This window comes from Didymosphaeria variabile (genome assembly GCF_027946475.1).
Source record: "Didymosphaeria variabile strain IMI 356815 chromosome Unknown scaffold_5, whole genome shotgun sequence".
In the NCBI taxonomy this organism is placed as follows: domain Eukaryota; kingdom Fungi; phylum Ascomycota; class Dothideomycetes; order Pleosporales; family Didymosphaeriaceae; genus Didymosphaeria; species Didymosphaeria variabile.
The window spans coordinates 1,380,374-1,402,522 of NW_026611624.1; the positions used below are offsets into that span (position 1 = coordinate 1,380,374).

The following is a 22,149-nucleotide window of genomic DNA, read 5'->3' on the forward strand; positions in this document are numbered from 1 at the left end:
TCGAGCTTCGAGCAACACCAAACATACCAAGTTAAGACACGCCCCGCCCATTGCGCTGCCCGAAGAATCCCACGATCGTTTTCCACAGGCTCATGACTATGCGATCCTAGGGCAGCATCCGACGCTGCGTATTCACTCCCATTTCACGTGCCTCGATGGCCTCGCGGCAACAGGGCAATGGCTCGCCGTCACGCGGCAGGTCCACGAGCCCGCGACCACTGCGGCCGCAAGAGGACATGGACTACGATTCCGATGCCAGTTTCATTGAGAATCTACCAGATGTACGAGCAAACGCAGATGCATTTACAGTTTGCGGTACTGATCTTTGCTAGGCCCGCCACCTGCAAGCCTTTGGTAGAAAAGTCACAGCGACCGCAGGCAGCTTGATAGGGGCAGAAGGCGTGAGCCAGCACTACCAGAACGCTTTAGGAGAGCTTCACCGAGAACTTCGCCGGCCGATGTTGCAACGCTCCGTCTTTTCCTTCGCCCAGACGACCCCACGCGAGCTCGTGCGCTCCAGGATATCTGTGCCCGAGATCCAGCATCGCGCCCTTACATACCTCCCAGATGAACTGCTCGCGAATATACCCGAGGACAATAACGCATACTCGCTGTTTCAAGGCTTTCAAGCCTCCTTGCCGGAGGAGAAGGGTGGAGTGGGCAAGAAGCATGGAAGGCACAACTCAAGAGGACAAAGGCTGATCGGCGCGGCAGTCGAGGAGGAGGAGGATGCAAACCTGCCGCCGTCTATGCGTAAGCTAAAGAATCAGAAGCACAGCATGGGACACAAGCTGGAGATGATGGGCGTAAGGAAGCACATGTGCGCAGCCGAGATACACGAGATTGACAACAAGATCGCAAACTTGAATACGATGCGCAAGATCGTGCTGGACAGGCTAGCAGGCATCGAGATGGAAGAGGCGGAAATTGAACAGGAGATGTTGGACGTGGACAATCGTATCGAGGATTTGCAGGAAGAGCTGGAGGATGCCGCGGCTTTAGCTCCAAAATCACCCGATACCCCAACAGTAGGCGTGAGTGCAGAGGAGGCTGCAGAAGCCGGAGACGATTTCATGTCTGAGTCCATATACCAGAAGATACCCTCGCCGAAGAGCAAACGGAAAAGAGTTACACGTCGCATATCAATGCCGATCCTACATGAGCACTTGGAGTCTGGCTCGAAGATCAAAGAACTGCCTGCGCACCAGGACATTATCACCGCATTAGATTTCGACGCACCTTGGGGAACATTGGTAACAGCATCTTTGGACGATACGGTACGAGTATGGGATCTGAATGCTGGCCGTTGCATAGGGATGCTTGAAGGCCATTTGTCGTCGGTTCGCTGCCTTCAGGTAGAAGATAACATTGTTGCAACCGGTTCTATGGACGCTACTATTCGGTTATGGGATCTAAGCAAAGCCGAATATGCACCTCAAGACAGTCGGATAAACAAGGACGGCGAAGAGGAGGAAGACGATGGACTTGGTTTCGGAAACGCAGAAGACGCGCCTCCCCCGCCGCCGGCTACCATCATGCAAGACGTACCTCTATTTTCGCTAGAATCCCACGTCGATGAAGTCACCGCATTGCATTTCCGGGGAGATACTCTTGTTTCTGGCTCAGCGGATAAGACGCTGAGACAATGGGACCTGGTCAAGGGACGCTGCGTACAGACGCTCGACGTTCTGTGGGCAGCTGCCCAGGCCAACGCAACGACGACTACAGGCGCCGGACAATGGCGGCAAACGGGCAGGGTCACGGATGCAAGTGCCGACTTCGTTGGTGCTGTGCAAGTCTTCGACGCAGCTCTGGCATGCGGCACTGCTGATGGCATGGTAAGGCTTTGGGATCTGCGAAGCGGCCAAGTGCATCGCAGTTTGGTCGGTCACACAGGCCCTGTTACCGCTCTACAGTTTGATGATGTACATCTCATCACTGGTAGTGCGGATAGGAGTATACGAGTATGTTACGTCCATTCTCTTGATGAAGCCATGTGCTAACACCGATAGATCTGGGACCTCCGAACGGGTTCAATTCACGACGCGTATGCATACGACCATCCCGTGACCAGCATGATGTTCGACGCTCGCCGCATTGTTACGGCAGCTGGTGAGGACGTTGTGAAGGTCTACGACAAGACTGATGGCCGACACTGGAACTGTGGCCCTGGCGTTGGCGCGGACGAGGACGCTTCGAGCTTGTCTATCATAGAACATGTACGAATCAAGGAGGGCTACATGGTTGAAGGCCGTAAGAACGGTGTTGTCGGAGTCTGGTCGTGTTGAGTGCTGTACATGGGGCATATATGGTTGGAGATCGGAGCACAGAGGGAGCGTGCATGTATTACTACTATACCAGTCAATCTACATTACCAGTTCAGCTACGTGCAAATTGCGACTGTACATAGAGGGGTACGAGGTATAGCGAACAAACTGCAAGCGCATCACTAAGCCAGAGACCGCAGAGATAAGCATTCGGTGACGATCAGGAAAGCTAGCGCCGTAGTGGTGGGTACCCTGGCGCGGCTCAAGCGATCATGGGCTGCCGTCTACGTCACCCATAGTAAATAATCGCTTGCGACTTCCAACACTCCGACACGTCTTCCTACTATCGCTCCTACGCTCGTTCCCCACGCCCTAGATGGTACTCGCGATCTAGTTCTGCATCCCTTTGCCCAATTGATAGGAAAGTGGCGTCGGCATCGTCCCAACCGCAAGTCCGTCGTATCCAAAGCTATGCTCTCCCGGCAGGCCGGAGCTCTGTCGCGAGCGTCGCACATCTCTCCTCGAGCCTCATTGACGTGCCGGAGTGTTTCTAGAGCTTCCACTCCTCAAATCAGGGCATCATTCAGCAATGGCGGACCCGCAACCTTCCACCGGCGACCGCAGCTTGCCGCAACCCTTCAGAAAGCGCGTCTAAACCAGTACCGGTCTCCGATAATACGATCCGTATCCACGAAACCTCTCCCGTCGCCGTCATCGCGTCTTGTCAGGTTCGCATGGAGATCAGCGGCGGCACTCGGGTTGTTCGTTGCTATGAGCGGCGCGCTCGTGGTCGCCTTCTTCATCTACGATGCGACAACATACAAAGAGGACCCCGAAACGTTCGACATACCCGTGTCAGAGCTCGCTCTGAACCCGAGAAGAGGGGGCCCGAAGAACCTCCCCATCGTCGAGTATTTCGTCGACGATGACGAACCCGACATGAAGCAGAACAAGCACAAGCCTAGGCTGGTCGTCCTAGGTACCGGCTGGGGTAGTGTGGCTGTTTTGAAGCAATTAAATCCAAACGATTACCATGTCACAGTCATATCGCCATCGAACCACTTCCTATTTACGCCCATGCTGCCATCCGCTACTGTAGGTACTCTAGAATTGCGGTCACTGGTTGAGCCCGTGCGAAAAATTGTGAAGAGTATAAACGGGCACTTCTTGAAAGTTATGGCCGAAGATGTGGAGTTCTCAGAGAAGCTCGTGGAGGTGTCGGCGGTCGGAGTTGATGGAAAGAAGCAAAATTTCTACGTGCCATATGACAAGCTCGTCGTTGGTGTCGGCTCCGTCACCAACCCTCATGGTGTCAAGGGCCTCGAACACTGCCATTTCCTCAAAGATATTAGCGATGCTCGCCTGATTCGGAATAAAGTCATACAAAACTTGGAGAACGCCTGCCTGCCAACGACTACTGACGAGGAGCGACGGCGCCTCCTGTCATTCGTTGTATGCGGAGGAGGACCGACAGGCGTCGAGTTTGCTGCTGAGCTGTTCGATATGCTGAATGAGGACCTTTGCAAGTTTTTCCCACGGATTCTACGCAACGAGATTTCCGTGCACGTCATCCAGTCTCGCAGTCACATCCTGAATACCTACGATGCAGCACTATCCGAATATGCCGAGAAGCGCTTCTCTCACGATTCGGTAGATGTCCAGACGGACTCTCGCGTCAAAGAAGTCTTCAACGACAAGATCACCTACTCCCAGAAAGGCAACGACGGAAAGATCATCACGAAGGAAATTCCTATGGGCTTCTGTCTCTGGTCTACCGGAGTTTCTCAAACCGACTTCAGCAAGAAACTTGCCAAAAAGCTTGAAGGCCAGAACAACCGACACGCCCTCGAGACTGACACGCACCTCCGCCTAGTCGGTGCTCCCCTCGGCGACGTCTACGCCGTAGGCGACTGTGCAACCGTCCAGAATAACGTCAGTGATAACATCGTCAGCTTCCTCCGCACCACGGCCTGGGAAAAGGGCAAGGACCCCGAAAAGCTGCACATCTCGTACAACGACTGGCGCGGCATCGCCAAACGCGTCCGCCAGCGCTTTCCGCAAGCAGCTGACCACCTCCGCCGCCTCGACAAGCTCTTCGCTGAGTACGACAAGGATTCCAGCGGCACCCTCGACTTCGGCGAGCTTAGGGAGCTCCTCACGCAGATCGATAGCAAGCTTACTTCGTTGCCAGCGACCGCCCAGCGCGCCCATCAACAGGGTCAATACCTCGGTCGCAAGTTCAACAAAATTGCGCAGGCGGCGCCGGGTATGCAGCTCAACGAGGTGGACTACGGCGACTTGGACGAGGCTGTGTACAAGGCGTTTGAGTACAAGCATCTGGGGAGTCTGGCGTACATTGGTAACGCGGCGATCTTCGACATTAACGGGTACGGATTGAGCGGTGGTCTGCTCGCTGTGTACTTGTGGAGAGGGGTCTACTTTGCGCAGAGCGTGAGTTTCAGAACGAGATGTCTCTTGGCGATGGACTGGACGAAGCGGGCGTTGTTCGGAAGAGGTAAGTTCTTTTTATTGATACGTTTGAAAACCAGAGTACTAACGACTTGTAGACTTGATGAACTTCTAAGTGCTTTCCTTACTTGCAAAATGGGTGGTTGGTACACCATTTCCTTTTCGATGGCATAAAGCGTCCTACCTAGATTTTGCGGATGTGCTTGTACAAATTCTTTGTAAGAGCTGTTTAGAATAGCGCATTCCTATTGACCCTATCTTTGTCCACGTGTTGTGCTGGAACACCATTCATCTGAACGAAGATCTGATCCTTGAAGATGTCCTCCTGCTGGTCATTTCATGATCATGTGGAAGCCTTCACCATCTAGAGGTTGCTCATGCCCGCCGTCTTCCAATAATTACGCGCATCCCCCGCGGCCATCCTCCGCAAGCCACAGCGAAACCTCCACAGGCCAAGTCCCAAGCCGCACGGCTCATACATAGTGGACAGAAGTGTTTTGTTCGTGGCAAGAGGCTGTGGAACAATCAGTGAGCACAATCGATAGCGTAGGAGAGCTCCGGATGCTTCGCCGGACCATGCGGAATAGATTCTTGCTTTCTGAGGCCCGCGCAAGCGAAAGGTGTGCTTCGGATCGCAGCAGAGTTTCTGTGAGCGAAGTGCATAACATGGACACCGCATCCCTTCTGAAATCATGTGGAGAGGGTATGATAGAACTAGACGGAGACTTTGACAAAGTCCAAGACTTTCAACTCCACATTATTTGGGGGACGGTGTGCTCTTAGACCTTCGTAGAAAGAAGCATGTCGGCACGCACGGATAACTTCTGGTGACTAGATCGACAGCAGTTCTTTCAGAATGGCGCGTAGGAGAACATAGCGTTATCCTTGACCCCTTTCCAGAGCGTCTAAAACAAGTCCACTTTGTACATGTCTGCTTTCAAAGTTTGTTGGGTTTCTGCACAAAAAGCAAGGTTGCTCTCCGTTCCACGTATGGGGAAGGTCAGAGCTTGTGTAGCGGTACGGAAGAAAACATGCTTGTTGCTCATAGTGTTTTGACAAGCCCAAGATTGCTCCACCCACCCCACATGCATCTCTTTGAACTCTTTTTAAAAATTCAAAAGAAACATAGTTCACTCAGGCCTTGATCTTTGACAACCATAGCAAGCTTGGAAGTTTTGTGAACAACATAAGCAGGAGCAGAGAACCAGCTATTTAAATATCCCCTCCGTTCAGTCCTATCGTCAATGTCTATTGTGCACTTTGTACTCTCTTTACGTGAAGCCAATCATAGCTGCTCAAGCCATTCCCGCACCTCATTTGGGCACTTTTTTTTGCATATTTGCTCACGTTCACGTCATTATCAAAGTACCTATGGCTGCCAACATCAATGTTATGATAGAATCAGAGATCAGAATAAGCTCACAATAGAGCCACATGAGCTTTGTGGTGATAAGGACGCAGACTGTTTAGATGTATTACGACGACGCAGAATATTCACAGTGATGATACTAATGGGCAGAAGTTGCAGGGGGCGGATGTGTATTATCCGTATCCGGATGATGGGAAGAAGGGAAATGCGCCGACGTGAGAGAATGGGAATATTTCAGATAGTGGGACAGGGATGATCGGGAATAAGAAGGGTGGGAGGTAGAGAATGGGGGCCTCCGTTGGAAGATATTAGAAGACTAGAATGTGCTGTAGACAATCCCGAGTACGTCTGATCACGTGCATTCAGCGACATAAATACCCTATATAAGCTTCCTCTGTTCACCCATGTAAATGTTCGGAATAGCAGTTGGATTACTTTCAGACGCAGCTTGGTCCAGGCCCAGAAGGAGGAGATTGAGAAGCAAGCAACATCTCGAAAGAAAGCCTCTGAGCGATCGAGACATGGGGTTGCTTTACGGGAATCAACGTATTGGGTATAATTGGATTATATGCATCAAGTTTACCGCTTCGACTTCGCTTTCAGTCTAGCAGCCAACTTCTTTACATCATCTGGCTCGCCAGCGGCCTCTTTCTTAGGTTTCTTATGCTCAGGCTCTTCCTCCCGATCGCGCTTCCTCTTCTTGCGACCTTCTTCCAGCAACTTCTTCATACCCGACGTCTCTTTGAATCTAGGATTCGTCGGGTCGATGGCGAAATCATGGCTTTCGAAGAGCTTGGCAAAACGGGGATCATTGGTGTTCAACTCGAAGTTGTCAGCCGGTACTTCCTTCGCCGCCTTCTTGTTTTTCTTTCCCTTGCTCTTTTTCACTTTCTCTGCCTTTATTATCTCGTTCATGTCGAAGTGCTGCATCTTAGAGTCCTTCTCATCTACCATGAGCAGCTCCAAATTGGCGCGCTCTTCGGCGGAGGCCTTCTCCTGCTTCTCGCGCTCTTCCCGTTTCTTCGCACGCTTCTCCTTGTTGGACTTGATCTCCAACGCCTTCTCTGCTTCAGGGTCTGAGCCAAAGAACGGATCGTTCCAAGGGTTTTCGCCTTCTGCCTCAGCAGGTGCAGCGTCCTCAGTCGCAGGCTCAGCATCGGGGTCTCGACCTTCCTTGATAGCCTGCGCTCTGTCTTTCCGCTTGGCTTTCCGCTCTTTTTGCTTTCGAACGTACTTTTCGAGCGTGTTCTCCTCAGGCTCATTCTCGAAGACAGAGCCCTTCGCACCGTTCGCTGCAAACCCCGATGTGAATGTGACCTCCATTTCGGTATCTGGCTTCTTCATATCCCGGTCCTTCTTCGACGAGGACTTCGACTTTGGTTGCGACGATTTGCTTGCTGCGTCTAGTCCAAGAGCTGCACGCAAGCTAGCAGCTTTTCCGGCTTTATCGGCTTCTTCCTCGTCTTCGGATGATGAAGAATCCGTGCCAAGATATGCCTGGAGCTCGTTCTCGTCAATCTCTTTGCGAGAAAACGCTCTTTTTTGCACTTCTTTCCGTGTTGTGTCATCGGCGTCCCACGTGAGTTTGACCTTCGAGTGTGAAAGAGCATCCGTGACGAAGTCGTTTGGCTTGTATCCGTTTGGCAGCTTCTCACACTCCTCGTGCGGTTCAGCATCGAATTCGACTTCATCGGGTACGAATCGCAGATCGAAGAAGTTTGCACTAGAGAGGTATTCGCGCCCGTCTAGGTTGTCGTATATAGCTTTTGCTACATTAGGCGTCGAACACGAAATCAAGGCGTAGTAATAACGGAGTCGATCAAGCTGATACGTTCGCAGCGCTTTAGAATCGAAGTCTTCGGCAGGGGCCTCGTTCAGAGCATCGTCCCTCTTTTGTTCGTCATCCTCAGAGTCTGAACCTTTTAGCTCGTCCACTGTTTCTATGTTCTTCGCGCGATTCGTTGCAGCTGCACTGAAGATCTCTTTCGGTGGCCCTTCGATTTCCTCGCGTTGCATTCTTTCTAATCCGAACTCGCTAGGATATATGGTGACGTTCAATATTCGCCCGTCGGCAGGCACGAAAGAATTGGCTACAGCCATGATGTCTGTTGCCCGAATGTTGTCCCAATCCATGTTTACCGCGGCGATTCTTGCTGTGACGTCTCCCATGGGTACCTCATTACCCTGGCCTGCCAATTCTGTCTGGTCTTCTACCTCCGCCTCTTCTTCCTCATCCTCGCTGTCGCTCTCGTCGGACGAAGACTCCAAGCCGCCATCGCGTATCGGGTCGAAACCTTGCTTCTGGATCCGTGCCAATTCGCGCAAGACATCCTTGTCCCTCTTCTTCTCTTTAGGCACGTCTGCCTCGCTCTCGCTTCCTTCTGAGTCTAGTTCGAACATGCGCTCCAGGTCTTTCTTGCCCGCGTCCTTGGATATGGGGCGTCCATATTTGTCGACAGAGGCTTTGTTGTAGAAATCCGAATCGGTGCGTAACCGCGAGAATCGAGGGTCGAGCTTCGTCTTCGCATGCTTCTTAGACGGAAGGCGGAACTTCGGGTCAGTCTCAAAGGCGGCAAATCTACTATCGCTGGAGCCTTTTGTGGCCTTGGGAACCGTCTGACGCTTCGGAAGGGGCATAGTGTGGCGCAGAATTATCGCGGAGCAAGTGCTCCAATGCGCGACGAACGTGAAATGTTTCGAACTTTCTGCGGGCGGTAACAATTTTCTGCCGTGCGCTGCATGTTAGCGTGCCAAGACGTTTGTTATCGATTACGCACCTGGTGCAGCCTCGGCTAACTACGGGGGAGCAGATCGCACCAGGGTCTAGAATTCCTGGGGAACGCGCCAGAGGAGGGGGAAGATGGGAAAAGGATCGCGTGAGCTGTTTGACGTCTCCCAATAAATATCGACCTCTTACGACAAAGTGCTCCCACGCTCACATAGCACCTTGCAATTCCGTTCCCTTAATCATTCGCACTCAGACCGATACAATGGCATATTCTAGGCTGTTCACGTGGGTACCTTTCAGGAACACGCTGCGCCTTCCTCTTGCTGATTCTCGCCCAGACCTCGCAATCTTGCCTTCTTCTCCATGTTCTCACTTGGTGGAGGCTATTTGGCAGTCAAGTCCCGAGCACTCGCTGTCAAGCAGCGCGAGAATGGCGACTACAGCGTTACTGTGGATCGCTCAGGTGAGCACCCCAGCCTCCAGGCGCCCTCACGCGTCATCCAACTCAGACATCAGCCCTCTTGTGATATTGAGGCAGGCAGCATCAGAACCTCCTGCAAGTCTGCTAACCAATATGAAGGTGGCGGTATCTGAAATCCAGCAAACGAAATGGCCACATGGCATCAGCATTGTGGCTTCGGCACGGTTCGCATGAACTTGCATTACCGGTATTTCTCTGTATTGGGCGTCATGGCATCAGTATTATGGCTTCGGCACGGCTCGCAAGTCTTTCTCTGTGTTGGGCGTCATGTTGCAACGGCAGTAAACAAAGTTGACTTCAGGCACACATCCAAACCTTCTGCCCACTGTGCAAAAATGTCCGAATGGATGCGTTAGCCCACAGACGCTGACCGCAGGCTTCAAACAAGCCCACTCTCCGAAAGCAGCAGCACATACCAACCAACGGAAACCGGACAATGCGGTCATCGGGATTTTGCGGTGATTTGGAGCTCTGTCTAGTGACAAGCACGTACTTGAGGGGAGTCGCGCGACAACAACAATATGCGAAAGACTGCCCTTTCGAGCCTGTTCGGTCAATCGCTTCGACGAGAAACTAACGTTTCGAGGGTGCTACAAAAGATGCGCGTAGTTATCGCGTGGGTCGGGACGCTTACTTGGAACATGGCAGCCGCAGTCTGTCAGCCAGCCATGCCCATCTGATGCGCGGGCATCCCGCTGCTAATTTAAGCAACTCAGCCTCACAAGCTGGCCCACTCGATCCTATCAACCCGCAAGCGACACTGCAGCCCTAGCAACACATCTCCCAATGGAACATTGCGCCAGTCCTCCCGCGAATCAAGTTCCTTCCTCGCGCGTGGTAACATGTTAGCTGCATCGGCATCCCAGCGGGCCCTGCACTGCGGTTCTTCATCATGGACGGCTGTCTACCCTGCGCCCTATCGCGGCGGCCTTCATGTAGGCTTGGTGCAGAGAACCCGCTGGGCGTAGTTTAGGTTGGTCCGTGGTAAGCCTGACATTTATTCCCTAAATCAGGCGTTCGGTTTCCTACCCCAAGGGCGCAGCTAAGACTACTCTTTCTCTGCGTCATTCCGAGCCCTTCGATATTACCGACCACGCACCCCGAGCTGATGTCTATCTGTAATGCTCCGTACTGACAATATCCACCAAAAGCGAAAAACGAACGCGCTTGGTGTTTCCTTTCCTTTGCATGACAAGCTCAGCTTTCACCACTAATCATGGGTGAAGATCAGAAGTATTACGATGTGGATGATTACTTGAGGTGGAAGAGAAGCCAAGGCAAAAACAACAAAGTCGCACCTCGACCAAACCTGCTGGCAGCAGCGACCTGGCTGCGCAGATTCTTCGATGCTCGCAAAACGAACTGGGCCGCCATGGGCAGCCTGGCGATGCTCTGCCTGGGGGCGCGCCGAGAAATACCTGACATCCACATTGTATACGATGACAAAGACTTCCAGCGCATCAAGATGAAGCTACAGGCAGACCCCAGGCATGGCCTCCAATAACGTACTTCGTATAAACTCTAACGAATCTAGGGTACGACTGCCCAGAGACATGAACTCCATGTTCTCTTCGAAGCTCCTGATATCGACAGGACCGAAATACAAGGATGCGGGTTGCACTGAGAACGCGGATATCGAGGTGGAAATGATTCCGCCAGGTAAAGCATCAGGCTTGCACGAAATAGAGACGAAGCTGACGGGGTTCAGGCTCCCACGGCACACCACCCAGCGATGTCCTGCGCAACAATCAAGCCACGCTATCCCTCAACCTAGATGGCAAGATCACGAACATCAAGGGCTTGAACATAATTTACCTCGTCAACACAACTGTCCATATGTGCACCAGCCAAGACCTGCTTTGGGACCCTCAAAAGGATCTGTTGTGGTTGTGTCGGAAATATGGCAAAGAAATCCAGTCAATACGTGGGCAGTTGAACGCTCGGCAAGTGAAGGAGAACTTCCTGGGCACTCATTTCTTCGCAACGATGTCACCGGATGAGCAGCGACTGTGTTACCAAGTTTTGCTCGGGAAGGAGCCTCCACCTTCGATGTTCCTCACCCCTGCTCCATCTCATGGACAGCCAACGTCTGCGATAGCTAGACTGCCCATCCCGTCACACAAGTCTGCGCCGTCGTTGAAAGACAACATGCAAAAGCAGTCTAACTTTTTGAGGCCTCCCATGAACGGCAAAGCAAAGACGGCGCCAGGCGTACCTCTTAGTGGTGCTGTCAGCAAAACCTCCCCCAACGCTGTTGCGAACGCACAACAAACCGTTCCCTCTGAAGCTACACGGGACTCTCGCTCCAGGTACCGCAATTCGAGCGCACCAACGACACCAAGCGCAAGTCGAAACGTCAGTCCTGAAGCTGCCACAGTTCGTCAAGCCAAGAATATCATGGAATTCAGGCCCGACCACATGCAGCAGCGCAGCATGATATACCAAGCGCAAACAATCAACATGCAGAATCTAGCACCTGCCCAAAAACCACAGGTAGTGCGGACGAAGAAGTCGCTGCCTCGGATGGATGGCCAGATTACCAGCTTTCAAGCTGTGCCAGTGTTTGCGCACAAACCGACAACCACCTCTATTGTGTCGCAAGCGAATGCCCAACTGGCTCCAGTGGCTGCCTCTAAGCCATCTGAACGAAAGGCACGGCCACATGACGCTGTTTCAGAAGCGCACTCCTATAATAGCGCCCATCCGTCAGCATCTAGTGCTCAGCCGCAGGTAGTGGCGCACACGCACCCAGCTCATAAAGTCATGGCCCAGCGCAACTCAATGATGCCTCAAAGCCACAACGCAGTCGCAAAATCCTCTACAGTATCTTATTCAGAACATAGCATGCCCGAAACACCCTCAAAAGGACTTGTTATTGTAGGTCCGGCAGGATTGTACCCGACTCCACCCAAACCCCTGCAACAGCCCCAGAAGAGTCAAACTGCTGCGCCAACCATGCAAAACAACACTCAGGTTACCTCGAACAATTTCGTGTTCGAGCTTGATGCGGCCTCGCCTCAGGTTGAGACCTTTGCTCAAGCAGCTCCAACGGCGGGATTTGTCGCTGAGCTTCCCGCTGACAACAATGTCCCATCGCAGACTACCCTCCAAAGATTCGATACCCTGCCGGAGACTCCTGTTAGCCCACTACAAGGTCCAACACACCTCGCATATATGCCAGCATACAGAGACTCGCCAGTGAGCCCTCCGACCACATTCACTCCGTTGGCATCCTTGATTCAACCGATTAATGCCGGGCCAATGACTGAAGCACTAAAGGCCCCAAAGTTGGCACCCTCCCCTCCTGCCTTTGACTCGCTTCCTCCAAGTCTCTTGATCGGCTTCCGCGGCCCTCGGCGTCCAACAAACGCTGAGTCTCGAACACGTGCTTCATCGCAGTCCTCGAACGGCTCGAACCCATCCGCGACCCTGAACATGTATCAACGCTACTACTCGCCGCCTAATAGCAGAGAGGCATCTCCCAACAATGCATTGACATCAGGGCCGAATAGCAGACACCCATCACCGAGTCGAGTTCCGGTATACAAGGCGTATACGCCTCCTATTACACCTCCCATGCAACCAAAGAAGGAGCCTGCACAATTTCAACAGCCAACTTCGATAGTACAAAATCAAGTCCTCACGCCTCCAGCCCTGATACCTGCGACAAGGCCCGCTCCACAGCAGGGTACACCCGTGCCTATGGAACGCGCGTCGGAATTTGTAAGGCGTGAATCGCCTCCTGCTATCCTGAGAGCAGGAGCGAATGTGCCACAACCACTTAAATCTACTAAGGCTTTCCACCTTCCGAACCCCCTTGCTGCGAACCCGCCGACGCCTCGAAATGCTTCTCATATGAAGCACGACTCGCATCAAGGACCTCAAAGCGTGCCCCAAGAACAGTCCGCGAAACCGCAGCCGGAGGTATACGCACTTCCACCTCAAGCCGCCTCATCCCAATACATCGCATTCAGCGCCCAAAATGCCGCGCCAACCCAGCCACCTCGCCAATCCTCCCTCCACCAGCGCAACGTCTCCAACGAATCAAACACCTCAACTACATCGCACGACTCGGAGAAGCTAGCGCAAGAATACCAACTGGATCTCCCTTCCTTTGAAGACGGGTTTGGATCACAGCCAGAGAGCAACGCTGCGGAGGCCGAGTTGAGGAAGTCGTATCGTCCCTCGTACGCCGGGACTGGGTACGGAGCGCAGTACAAGCTGGGCTCCCCGGATTTTGGGACTAAGCAGGGGAAGTTCATGGATGAGTTTCATTTTTCGTAATGATGTTATGATTGTAAGATAGAGGATTGAATTCGATGGACTCGGACTTAGGTTACGGTTCGGTTTTGGGTTGGATTTGATACCATAGAGGGGGTTTAGGCGACTTGAGTTTCGCATGGGAAGTTATTGCGGCCTAGATAGACCAGTGATTACTTCGGTAGACGTGCATTGGCCACGATTTCGGTATCATAATTGTTCATACATTATGTAGGTCCCCCAAGGAAGCGTCTTGTACCCAACCTCAAAAGTCCTCGATCTTGTACACCTCATACCCAGGCTCCTCGTAAGGATGAGTCCTTACGTAACTCGCATCAGCGGACATTGTCTTAAGTGGAAGCGGCACGGATACATACTCTTTCAGAGCTGCGACTGCTTTCTTTGTGATGTCCTCGCCTACGCAAAGGGTTTCCACCCTTGCTTCTTCTACTTTCTCGAGCTTGCCGACTTCTCCGATGTTGGGTTTGGCGGTATCGCCTGGGCGGAATTGGCCGGTGCCCAAGGTCTGCCACGCGACCTCTGTGTAGTTGCCTGGGCCGGGATAGCGACCTGCTCCGGTCGCGAAGACTGCTTTCTTGACTGCGTCGAGAGCAGACAGTGGTACAAAGTAGACAAGCTTGTATTTGGTTGCCATCCTGGAAAATTGCCGTTTGGCTTTGAATAAGTAGAAGGATGGTGCTAGCTAATCCAGGGTCTTTGGTCAGAGGGTACTGAAGGTGCGATGGGGATGTCAGGCTCGCACGGGACCTGAGGTCCCAAGATGGCGGGGCAATCCCAATCTGGCCCGCTTGGCGGAATGTAGTGTTAAAGATGGGTACCAAAATATTAGTCGAGATCGTTGTTTCGTCACTAGCGACTAGCGTTGCTTTCGGAACTTCTCGGATCCAACCACCAACCTACTACCACATTTGCGACTCATACCAAGAAAGACTGGTCCCTTATAACACCCCTGGCTCTATGCACCATCGAGAATGATGATTTCCGAGCTACCTTACAGTCTCCACAGCCGCTATGCTTCGATTGCGATAGCCTGGACCGTGATACTCATTCCACCCATCTTCGTAAATCTTGGCTTGTTCTACGGCCTCTGGTATGGGAGGCCACAGCTAGACCGTTTGCTAGGTACAAACCACCGCTCCAAAAAATCATGATCGCTAACACAGGTGTTAATAGTCCTGACGCTACCGACCGCGGTCCTTGGGATCTTCACAGCCATCGCCACAATCGATCGCGTCTGGAAACTGATTCGTTATTCACCAGAGTACCGCCCACTCAACTCGCCTCGGTATGCTCTCGATATCTTCCAATGGGGGTATTTCCTCGTTCTGGTCATTATCTCCGCCCTGATCACTTCTGCACTCGGTCGCGAAGATAAGGATCACGATGACCACGATTTCCAAATCCGACTGATGTCCCTGCCAGCAGCGGTGCTCATGTACGTCGTCGCAACGCTGGCTCTACTATCGTTGGCGCTCAACCGCAGCGGCTGGCAACTCCCCTTCCGCTTTGGTAGTGTCGAAGCTGGCAAGGTAGTACGACCAGCTGTCTACTACATCGTCGAAGACGTCGTGGCGGTGGACGGAGGCGGCGGCATTGAATACCGCAAAGCGTTTGGCGCAAGGTACGACAGCAGCCGGGTATTCCGCCAGATGATATTCGATTTGAGTCTGGTATGGATGCTGTATTTCTACGTCTTCGCCATCCTGTTCACCATACTGGTATTTACTCTGCCGAAAGCTGCTGTCTATGCGGTTGGGTGGGCTGGCCCGTTTCCGTTAGCTGGTCTAATGGCGGTATGGACGACGTTCTATGTCAGAGAGAAGTTGCGAGAAGAACGGGAGAACTTGCAGGACGATGAGAGGGCGCCTTTACTGGGATGAGAAGAAGCGCAATGCTGAGACCTCAAAACCACACCTAGGTACGTCGGGTTCAGGACAGCTGGACTTGCACGGGAAAATGCATACGAAAAGAAAAAGTGTTATCGGTTCTAGTGTAAGACTTGTACCTGCCTCATGCAACACATATATCATCGCGAAGTAATACTGCACCCTGTCCCAAGTTCGCAAAGGGCCGTTTCCCCACAAGGGTGCGACCAATCAGCGGGAACAGGTAAATTGCCGACAGTGCAGGTACGAGCGGGGAACCATATCCTCCACAACACCAAACTGGTCCCTGAGTCGTGAGAACACCGCCTCCACGGCTCGTCCATCGCCCCACACATTCACCCAGCCAGTAGCGTGGTGTGACCAAGCAAGGGTAGGCACAGATAGCGAATAGGATGCATGCGGCGCACGACCAAGACATCCAGACTGACAGATGTCAAGCCAGGTTATGGGATGCGGTGATGTGAGATGGCGGGGTAGCTTGGGCGTACGCAGGGGATAGACTTGGAGTAGGGTAGGGAAAAGGACTTAAGTGTGACGTCTGGCCCTCCCGCACTGTGTGACTTGTAAAGCTTCTCTAAACTGACTGCAACGATGGCTACTACAACCACACAGCCCATCGTGAATGGGGTCGAGCCCGACAGGATCGCCTCCAAGTCTGAACCACAATTGACACACACTACAACCAACATCACTCTGAGCCCGGAGCAGTTCGAAAGGCTTTATTTTGCGCCCAAAGTTCCGCACGCAAGCCAAAATGCTGCGCAATTTGCGAATGCCGTGCCTTTAGGCTTTCTTGGGTATGCCAAAGTGTGCTGAGTATCGACTTTACCGGACTAATTGTCGCGGTAGTTTCGTCATCTCCACATTCACATTCAGCATGGTCTTGATGGGCTGGGGCGGCGCATCAGGGCTACAAGCCGTCGTGGGCATTTTCTTCTTTACCGGTCCCGTGCTGCTCTTGCTTTCCACAATTTTTCTCTGGATCCAGGCACAGTTCTTTCCCATGATGGTAAGTAATTCTAGTTCCATCTCTACGACTTCCATCATCTTATTTCGCCCGAAAACCAAGCTGATATCTGCTAACACTCTCCATTTCTCCAGGTCTGCGGTCTCTTTTGCGTCTTCTGGCTTTCCTTCGGCGTCCTCCAACTACCCACACTTGGTCTCGCAGCTTCCTATGGCGGCGGTGATGCCGCAGCGGGTGCAGTGTCGAAGGAGATGAACGCTGTGATAGCATTGTATCTCCTGGTGTGGGGCTTCGCACTTGGCACATTTTGGCTCTTCACCATCCGCATTAACCTCGTTTTTGCGGGCATCTTCGGGTTCGTAACGGTTGGGGCGTGGATTCTATCTGGCGCGTACTGGGCGCTGAGTAATGGGCATTTTCAGAAGGCGCTGCGGTTGCAGAAGGTGAGCTGAACATGATGGTGTGAGGGGAGCGAGACTGACGAGAAGTAGGCTGGCGCAGCGATGCTCTTCATCGTGGGATTGCTGGGATGGTATATGTTGTTTGTGATAATGGCGGCTGAGATGAGGTGGAGGGTTTGTCCTCCGGTGGGAGATTTGAGTCGGTATTGGGGGAGTACGGATGTAGAAATCGCGGCGTTGGAGGGGGAGAAGAGAGAGTGAGATATGATTCATGACGGTCGTAGTCTGGAACGAATGGCTGACCATAAGAGGCGATCGATTAGCCTGTAAATTTGGATCTAGGGACGTTATGGTTGTCTTCAATAAGCGTCAACTCCCTCTTGCTCTAACAGCGAAAAGAAAAGGCTTTCAGCCGTCTCATCGAGTAGCTCCCTACGAACGACGAAGGGCAAGACAGTGTCTTTTGATGAGGATGCCACACTTTCTGGTACTAGGCATTTTTAACTATTCTGCGCCTCATCGATTGCAATAGTGGTCAATAGCACATCTGGAGCGCGTCGCAACGTCTGAAAGCTACACGCATGAATACATAGGTAGTATGACTGCTACCTGGATAGCCCAAGCACCATGCCCCACGACCGGTATACAACGTGCCTGTAATGATGCCCTCAGCCGTTGCTCCGGCACAAAATGGTGTACAAGCAGTTCCATGGCCGGAGCGCGTCCTGCCGTCGAGAAAGCAACTTTGCCGAACAACCATGGCGGCAGTTGTGGAAGCAAAACCTAATTCAACACACCGAAAGCATTCAGATTCACCATGGTTTCCTCTGCTTCTCTTCCAAACAGCATAGCTGTAACGATATATGTGAAGCCACTCGGTCATTCTGCGAAAAAGGAATGCGATAAGAACATGAGGCTCGGAGCACGGGTCTTGCATCGTAAGCATCACCATCAGAATAGGACAGTGAAGATCATCATCGATAGAGAATCGAAGTGGATTAAATGTGGTAAATACCTGAACAAGCAGGGCTCTTCCGGTCCCGAGCTAAGCTAGGGAAACCGGAAAGAGCAGAGAGAAAGCAAATGCAAGAGAGATATTAAAACCACATCACCCGCTGAAAACCAAAAAGCATAACAGGAGTATACCGAGGTATCCCGTAAAAGGAAGCAAAGACAAGACACGCGCTATCACGAGATAGCCTGTATCAGAAGGAAACAAACCAGTCCATCAATTGCTCACCACGTCGCCTTACCCTTGCCCTTGCCCTTCCCACCACCAGCCCTTGGACTCAGCGGCGGAAACGCATCGTCACCAGTTTCCACCTCCTTCCTGCTCGCCTCCTCTGCAAGGCTCAGCTGCAGCGCAAACTCAAGATCATCCATCTCAGCGGCCTTGCTTGAGCCTGATGCTCCACCCACCCTGCCAGCCGGCGTCGGGCTGCCTTTCTTCTTGCCCCTCGCGTACTTGACGGGGATATCCCATTCCTCATCCGGAGTAGGCGACCCCGATTCATAGATGCCAGACGTGGGACTGTCTTGTAGAGACAGACGGATGGCTTCGGCAATGTCGGCGTCGAGCTCGGGATCGATGGCCATGGTGGGCGAATTAGTAGAGTGTGCGACGCTGGATTCCGGGGTGACAGTGTTGCTACTAACAGCGAAACTGCTCTCGCTTTCCCGGCGCTTTGCTTCGTCCTGCTGCATGGCTTCTTGCGAGAGCAACGTGGCGTAGGCCAGCGCCTCGTCTTCGTCATCTAGAAGGTCGACGCCAAAGCGGCCGGCTAGGCGATCTGCGTGCTTGCGACGTTCCATCTTCTCGCGCTCGAGCTCGTGTTTCTCATTCTCGATATAGTTCTTTAGATTCAGGCGAGTGGTGCCTATGACACGCTCGCCCGCGTTATTGCTTCCGCGTTCGGAACGGCGAAGACGGCGCTTGCTGCTCTTGTATTGATCGGCGGCCGAAGAGCTATAGCTCCAGTAGCGGATCTGGTTACCCAGAGAGACCGCTCCACGCAGAATTGTTGGGTCAGGGTCGAGCACGATGGCACCAGCTGCGTACATGTTCACACCGACACCCTGTATTGAAGCTTCGGCTTGCTGGAGGCGTCTGCGAGCTTTACTAGCATGGCGAGAATGCAGTGTACGAACAGGCTTGGTATCTGAGGCGAGAGGATCCCAAGCTTGAACAAGTCCATCGTAACCACCGACTACAATATGCAGTGCTGTCAGAGCAAGGCAGCTGATCTCGGGAGACTGTGTATAGATGATACGGACAGGATGAACGTTGTTCGGGTACTCGGCGCTGCGTGAGACAGGAGCGCGTAAATTCCACAGAAGGACTTCGCCCGTCTTTGTGCCTGCAGCAACAAAGCGAGCACGTTGACCCGGGATGTCTGAAGGTGATGCCGGTCGACTAGCCACCGACATGGGCGAGGCGTAAGGCGAAGAGGCTGTTGATGCAGTTGAGTAGCCAAAAGCGGGATCTTCAGATAGGGTCATGGTAGCAAAGATAGAGCTATCGATAGCACTGGTAGCGATCTCTACAACCTTTAGGCCACCGAGGCTCAGCTCTGACGTTCTCCATTCCTCGACAAGATTGACACGCTCAGGAGAGCTGTTGTCAGACGCGTATGACTGACTACGCGGCCGATGGGGTAGGCGCTGCTGTGTAAGATCAGGAGTAGCGGCGCCAGATCCGCCAAACAATGAGGTATTTTGAGATGCTTGTTGAGAGGCTCCCGAAGTTCCTTGCATACTACTCTTGGGGGTTTCACGAGTCTTCCAGCGCGTGAATCTAGTGAGCTTGGCGATATCACCCTCCTCAAGCCCACATTCGATAATGACCATCGCTTCTCCAGCGTAGTTACCATCGTCGCCTGCAAAGTCGACCTCAAGGCGTCTACGCATATCCCACCCAAGGCAGGTTTTGCGGAACTCTTTTGGCAACTTGGAGATGAACTGTTGGATCTCTCTGGTCTCAGCCAAAATCTGATCTTTGCCCAAACACATGCCGTCCCACGAGCTTCTTGGCGAGTAGCTTCCGTCCATTTCCACATCTTTGTAAGGGTCAGGCCTCGCAGTACGTCTACTAGGCTCGACGAGGTTCCAGTAGACGCTCCGACCAGTAAGCCAGCCAAGATATTCAGGATAGTTCGCATTGAACTGGTTCTTTGGAGCTTGGCTTCGGGTAGGGAACTTGGTCAGATAGAACAGCTCACCCAAAGCATTGAGAGCTACGGCCCAGATCCGGTTCTGGGTCTGGCGCTGATGAGAGTAGTTCTCGTCGACAGCGATCGCAATTATAGGAACTCCAGGGCTAAGTACCCAGCGAGCTGCAAGTTCGCCGCGTTGGATACGGGTACCGCGCAACCCGTCAGAGCCAAGGCTGCATGCCGATACAACACCGGCTGCAGAACCCATAAGCACACCGATCAAACCATCAGTCAGTTTGGGGATGACGTCTGATTTGGCAATCCAAACGCTGCAGATGGCGCCGCCGTCGATACCAAGCTTGGGTATACCTGCTTCAGGCATTGAGAAGTCGGTGGGTTCGGCAATGAAGCGACCTCGCTGCTCGTCTGTAGCTCGATAGTAGCAAGAACCTTCAGGACAACCCTGGCCGTATAGCATGCCATATTGCTGGGACACGTCCATGACATTAGGTCGGCCGATCACTTCACCAGACCCTAGACCCCATTCGGCAACGCCAGGGAAGCGTTCGGAGAATTGAGAGTAGAAGTTGGGGTCGCTCTGGCCCCATGGATCGACCTTAGTGATGGTTGGGTCACTGCTGGTGCACATGCCCACATCATCTGCTCCGTGTATCAGGCGAGGGATTCGTTTATTCAGACCGGTGCCGAATGTGGCGTGCAGGTGATTGACGGTGGTATACGTGAAGGCGTTGTAAATGTTTACGGGACTGTTGTTCTGCGATTGTCCGGAGCGCGCAGCAGTTGCAGATTCTACCTGGACGGGTTTACCTTTGGCTAGCGAGCGCAGAAGTCGGGTCCGTAGTATATATTCGCTACGCCACGAAGATAGCGCAGTGAGACGCGTGAAGGCGCGTTTCTCGGAGCGGAAGCTGTCGCCAGCCTCTTCCATGGCTAATCGCACGTCCTCATCGACAAGAGCTGTAGGCCCAGGAAAGTAGCGACTGAACGCTTCGCGCCAGGCATGAGGCGTCGTGACCAGGCCATTGAAGCGCTTCGAGACAAGAGATACTGCGGCAAGGTCGTGCGGTGACAAATGAGAGAGAGCGTGCGTCAATACTTCTGTGTAGGTATCAGATGTCGAGTTGCAGATGTCCCAGATGCTGTTTTGACTCACCATTGGGTAACTTGGCAATTGAACAACTTTTATCGTCCGGTCTCCTGGTGGACTTGATGACCTCAAATGCTGGTCCTTGATTACGTTTCCTGGGTGTCTGCACTAATGCGTTCTCATAGTCCGTGATCCTGTTCTTGGGAGGAGGGCTCGCGGGTTTCAGTCCAGGGGCGGCGTCGGAGTCGCAGTCGCGACTTGACTCGCGCGACGCGTGCTCTGCTGCGGTTCCCGAAAGCGCTGGCTCACCCGGTTCCCCATTGTAGTGGGGAAGCAGGGAGAGCTGCCGGTCGCGATCCTGAAGGCCATGCTGGGAGGTGATGGCGGGGTGTTGGGGAGAAAGTTCGGGGGACAGCGTGTTCTGGGAAGCGTTTGAGGGCTCTGGTTGCATATAATTGAGAGGCGGGATAGCGGGGGTTCGCGATAGACTGAGCTTGGAGATGCTGCTCAGTCAAGTGTTCGGTAGGCTTTGCGCGGGGTTTCGGGGTCGTGATGGACTTGTCAGGGTCTGCTGTCGCGAAGTCTAGGAGATGGTTTGCCAAGACAAGCGAGAGATGACGCGGTGACCCGCTCCAATCAGTCCGCCCACGAGTTGAACTTTACCACTAGCTCCCGACTTCACGCGATAGGGCTGGACATGTCCTAGACGGAGGTATTGCGTCGTCAGACTTCTGTCCATCGTTGCTGGCTCCAGGTCAGTGGTCCATGAATCCTATCAGCCCAGCCTTCCTCGAGACCACTGCGTCCTGCACTTCTATGCTTTGCAGTGCTCTAGAATCTGACGACCGGATTTCATTGACAATTCGAAACGAAATCTTCGCCGTTGAGCACTCCCTTTGCCCCTCAAGGCCCTACGAAATACCAAAATCTCCCTCCAGATAATTGGCAGCAACGCGAACTTTCGATGCAGTGCCATCTTTTGGCCGCTAAAATACTTTTCTCAAAGCAAATAATGAGTTCAATGTCTTCGCAAGCCTTTG

At 52.9% G+C, this 22,149-nt stretch overlaps 7 protein-coding genes across 7 annotated transcripts; 4 read left to right on the forward strand and 3 right to left on the reverse strand.

Moving 5' to 3' along the window:
• Window positions 1–155: 155 nt before the first annotated feature.
• Window positions 156–4,851, forward strand: N0V89_006917 (uncharacterized protein; the record flags this gene model as incomplete). The annotated part of the gene is made up of 5 exons (XM_056215683.1): window positions 156–281; window positions 333–1,964; window positions 2,013–2,219; window positions 2,892–4,782; window positions 4,835–4,851. 5 exons carry the CDS (start codon window positions 156–158, stop codon window positions 4,849–4,851), a joined length of 3,873 nt encoding a protein of 1,290 aa, XP_056069930.1.
• A 1,833-nt stretch (window positions 4,852–6,684) lies between these two features.
• ESF1_1 (pre-rRNA-processing protein esf1) lies at window positions 6,685–8,742 on the reverse strand (the record flags this gene model as incomplete). Its single annotated transcript, XM_056215684.1, has 1 exon — window positions 6,685–8,742. The coding sequence occupies one exon, from the start codon at window positions 8,740–8,742 to the stop codon at window positions 6,685–6,687; it is 2,058 nt and encodes a 685-aa protein (XP_056069931.1).
• A 1,788-nt stretch (window positions 8,743–10,530) lies between these two features.
• N0V89_006919 (uncharacterized protein) lies at window positions 10,531–13,598 on the forward strand (the record flags this gene model as incomplete). Its single annotated transcript, XM_056215685.1, has 3 exons — window positions 10,531–10,802; window positions 10,849–10,973; window positions 11,023–13,598. 3 exons carry the CDS (start codon window positions 10,531–10,533, stop codon window positions 13,596–13,598), a joined length of 2,973 nt encoding a protein of 990 aa, XP_056069932.1.
• A 241-nt stretch (window positions 13,599–13,839) lies between these two features.
• On the reverse strand, window positions 13,840–14,229 carry N0V89_006920 (uncharacterized protein; the record flags this gene model as incomplete). The annotated part of the gene is made up of 1 exon (XM_056215686.1): window positions 13,840–14,229. One exon carries the CDS (start codon window positions 14,227–14,229, stop codon window positions 13,840–13,842), a length of 390 nt encoding a protein of 129 aa, XP_056069933.1.
• A 176-nt stretch (window positions 14,230–14,405) lies between these two features.
• Window positions 14,406–15,475, forward strand: N0V89_006921 (uncharacterized protein; the record flags this gene model as incomplete). The annotated part of the gene is made up of 2 exons (XM_056215687.1): window positions 14,406–14,409; window positions 14,769–15,475. The coding sequence occupies 2 exons, from the start codon at window positions 14,406–14,408 to the stop codon at window positions 15,473–15,475; spliced, it is 711 nt and encodes a 236-aa protein (XP_056069934.1).
• An 883-nt stretch (window positions 15,476–16,358) lies between these two features.
• On the forward strand, window positions 16,359–17,110 carry N0V89_006922 (uncharacterized protein; the record flags this gene model as incomplete). Its single annotated transcript, XM_056215688.1, has 3 exons — window positions 16,359–16,490; window positions 16,583–16,891; window positions 16,940–17,110. 3 exons carry the CDS (start codon window positions 16,359–16,361, stop codon window positions 17,108–17,110), a joined length of 612 nt encoding a protein of 203 aa, XP_056069935.1.
• A 975-nt stretch (window positions 17,111–18,085) lies between these two features.
• N0V89_006923 (uncharacterized protein) lies at window positions 18,086–21,560 on the reverse strand (the record flags this gene model as incomplete). The annotated part of the gene is made up of 2 exons (XM_056215689.1): window positions 18,086–21,120; window positions 21,176–21,560. 2 exons carry the CDS (start codon window positions 21,558–21,560, stop codon window positions 18,086–18,088), a joined length of 3,420 nt encoding a protein of 1,139 aa, XP_056069936.1.
• Window positions 21,561–22,149: the final 589 nt, after the last annotated feature.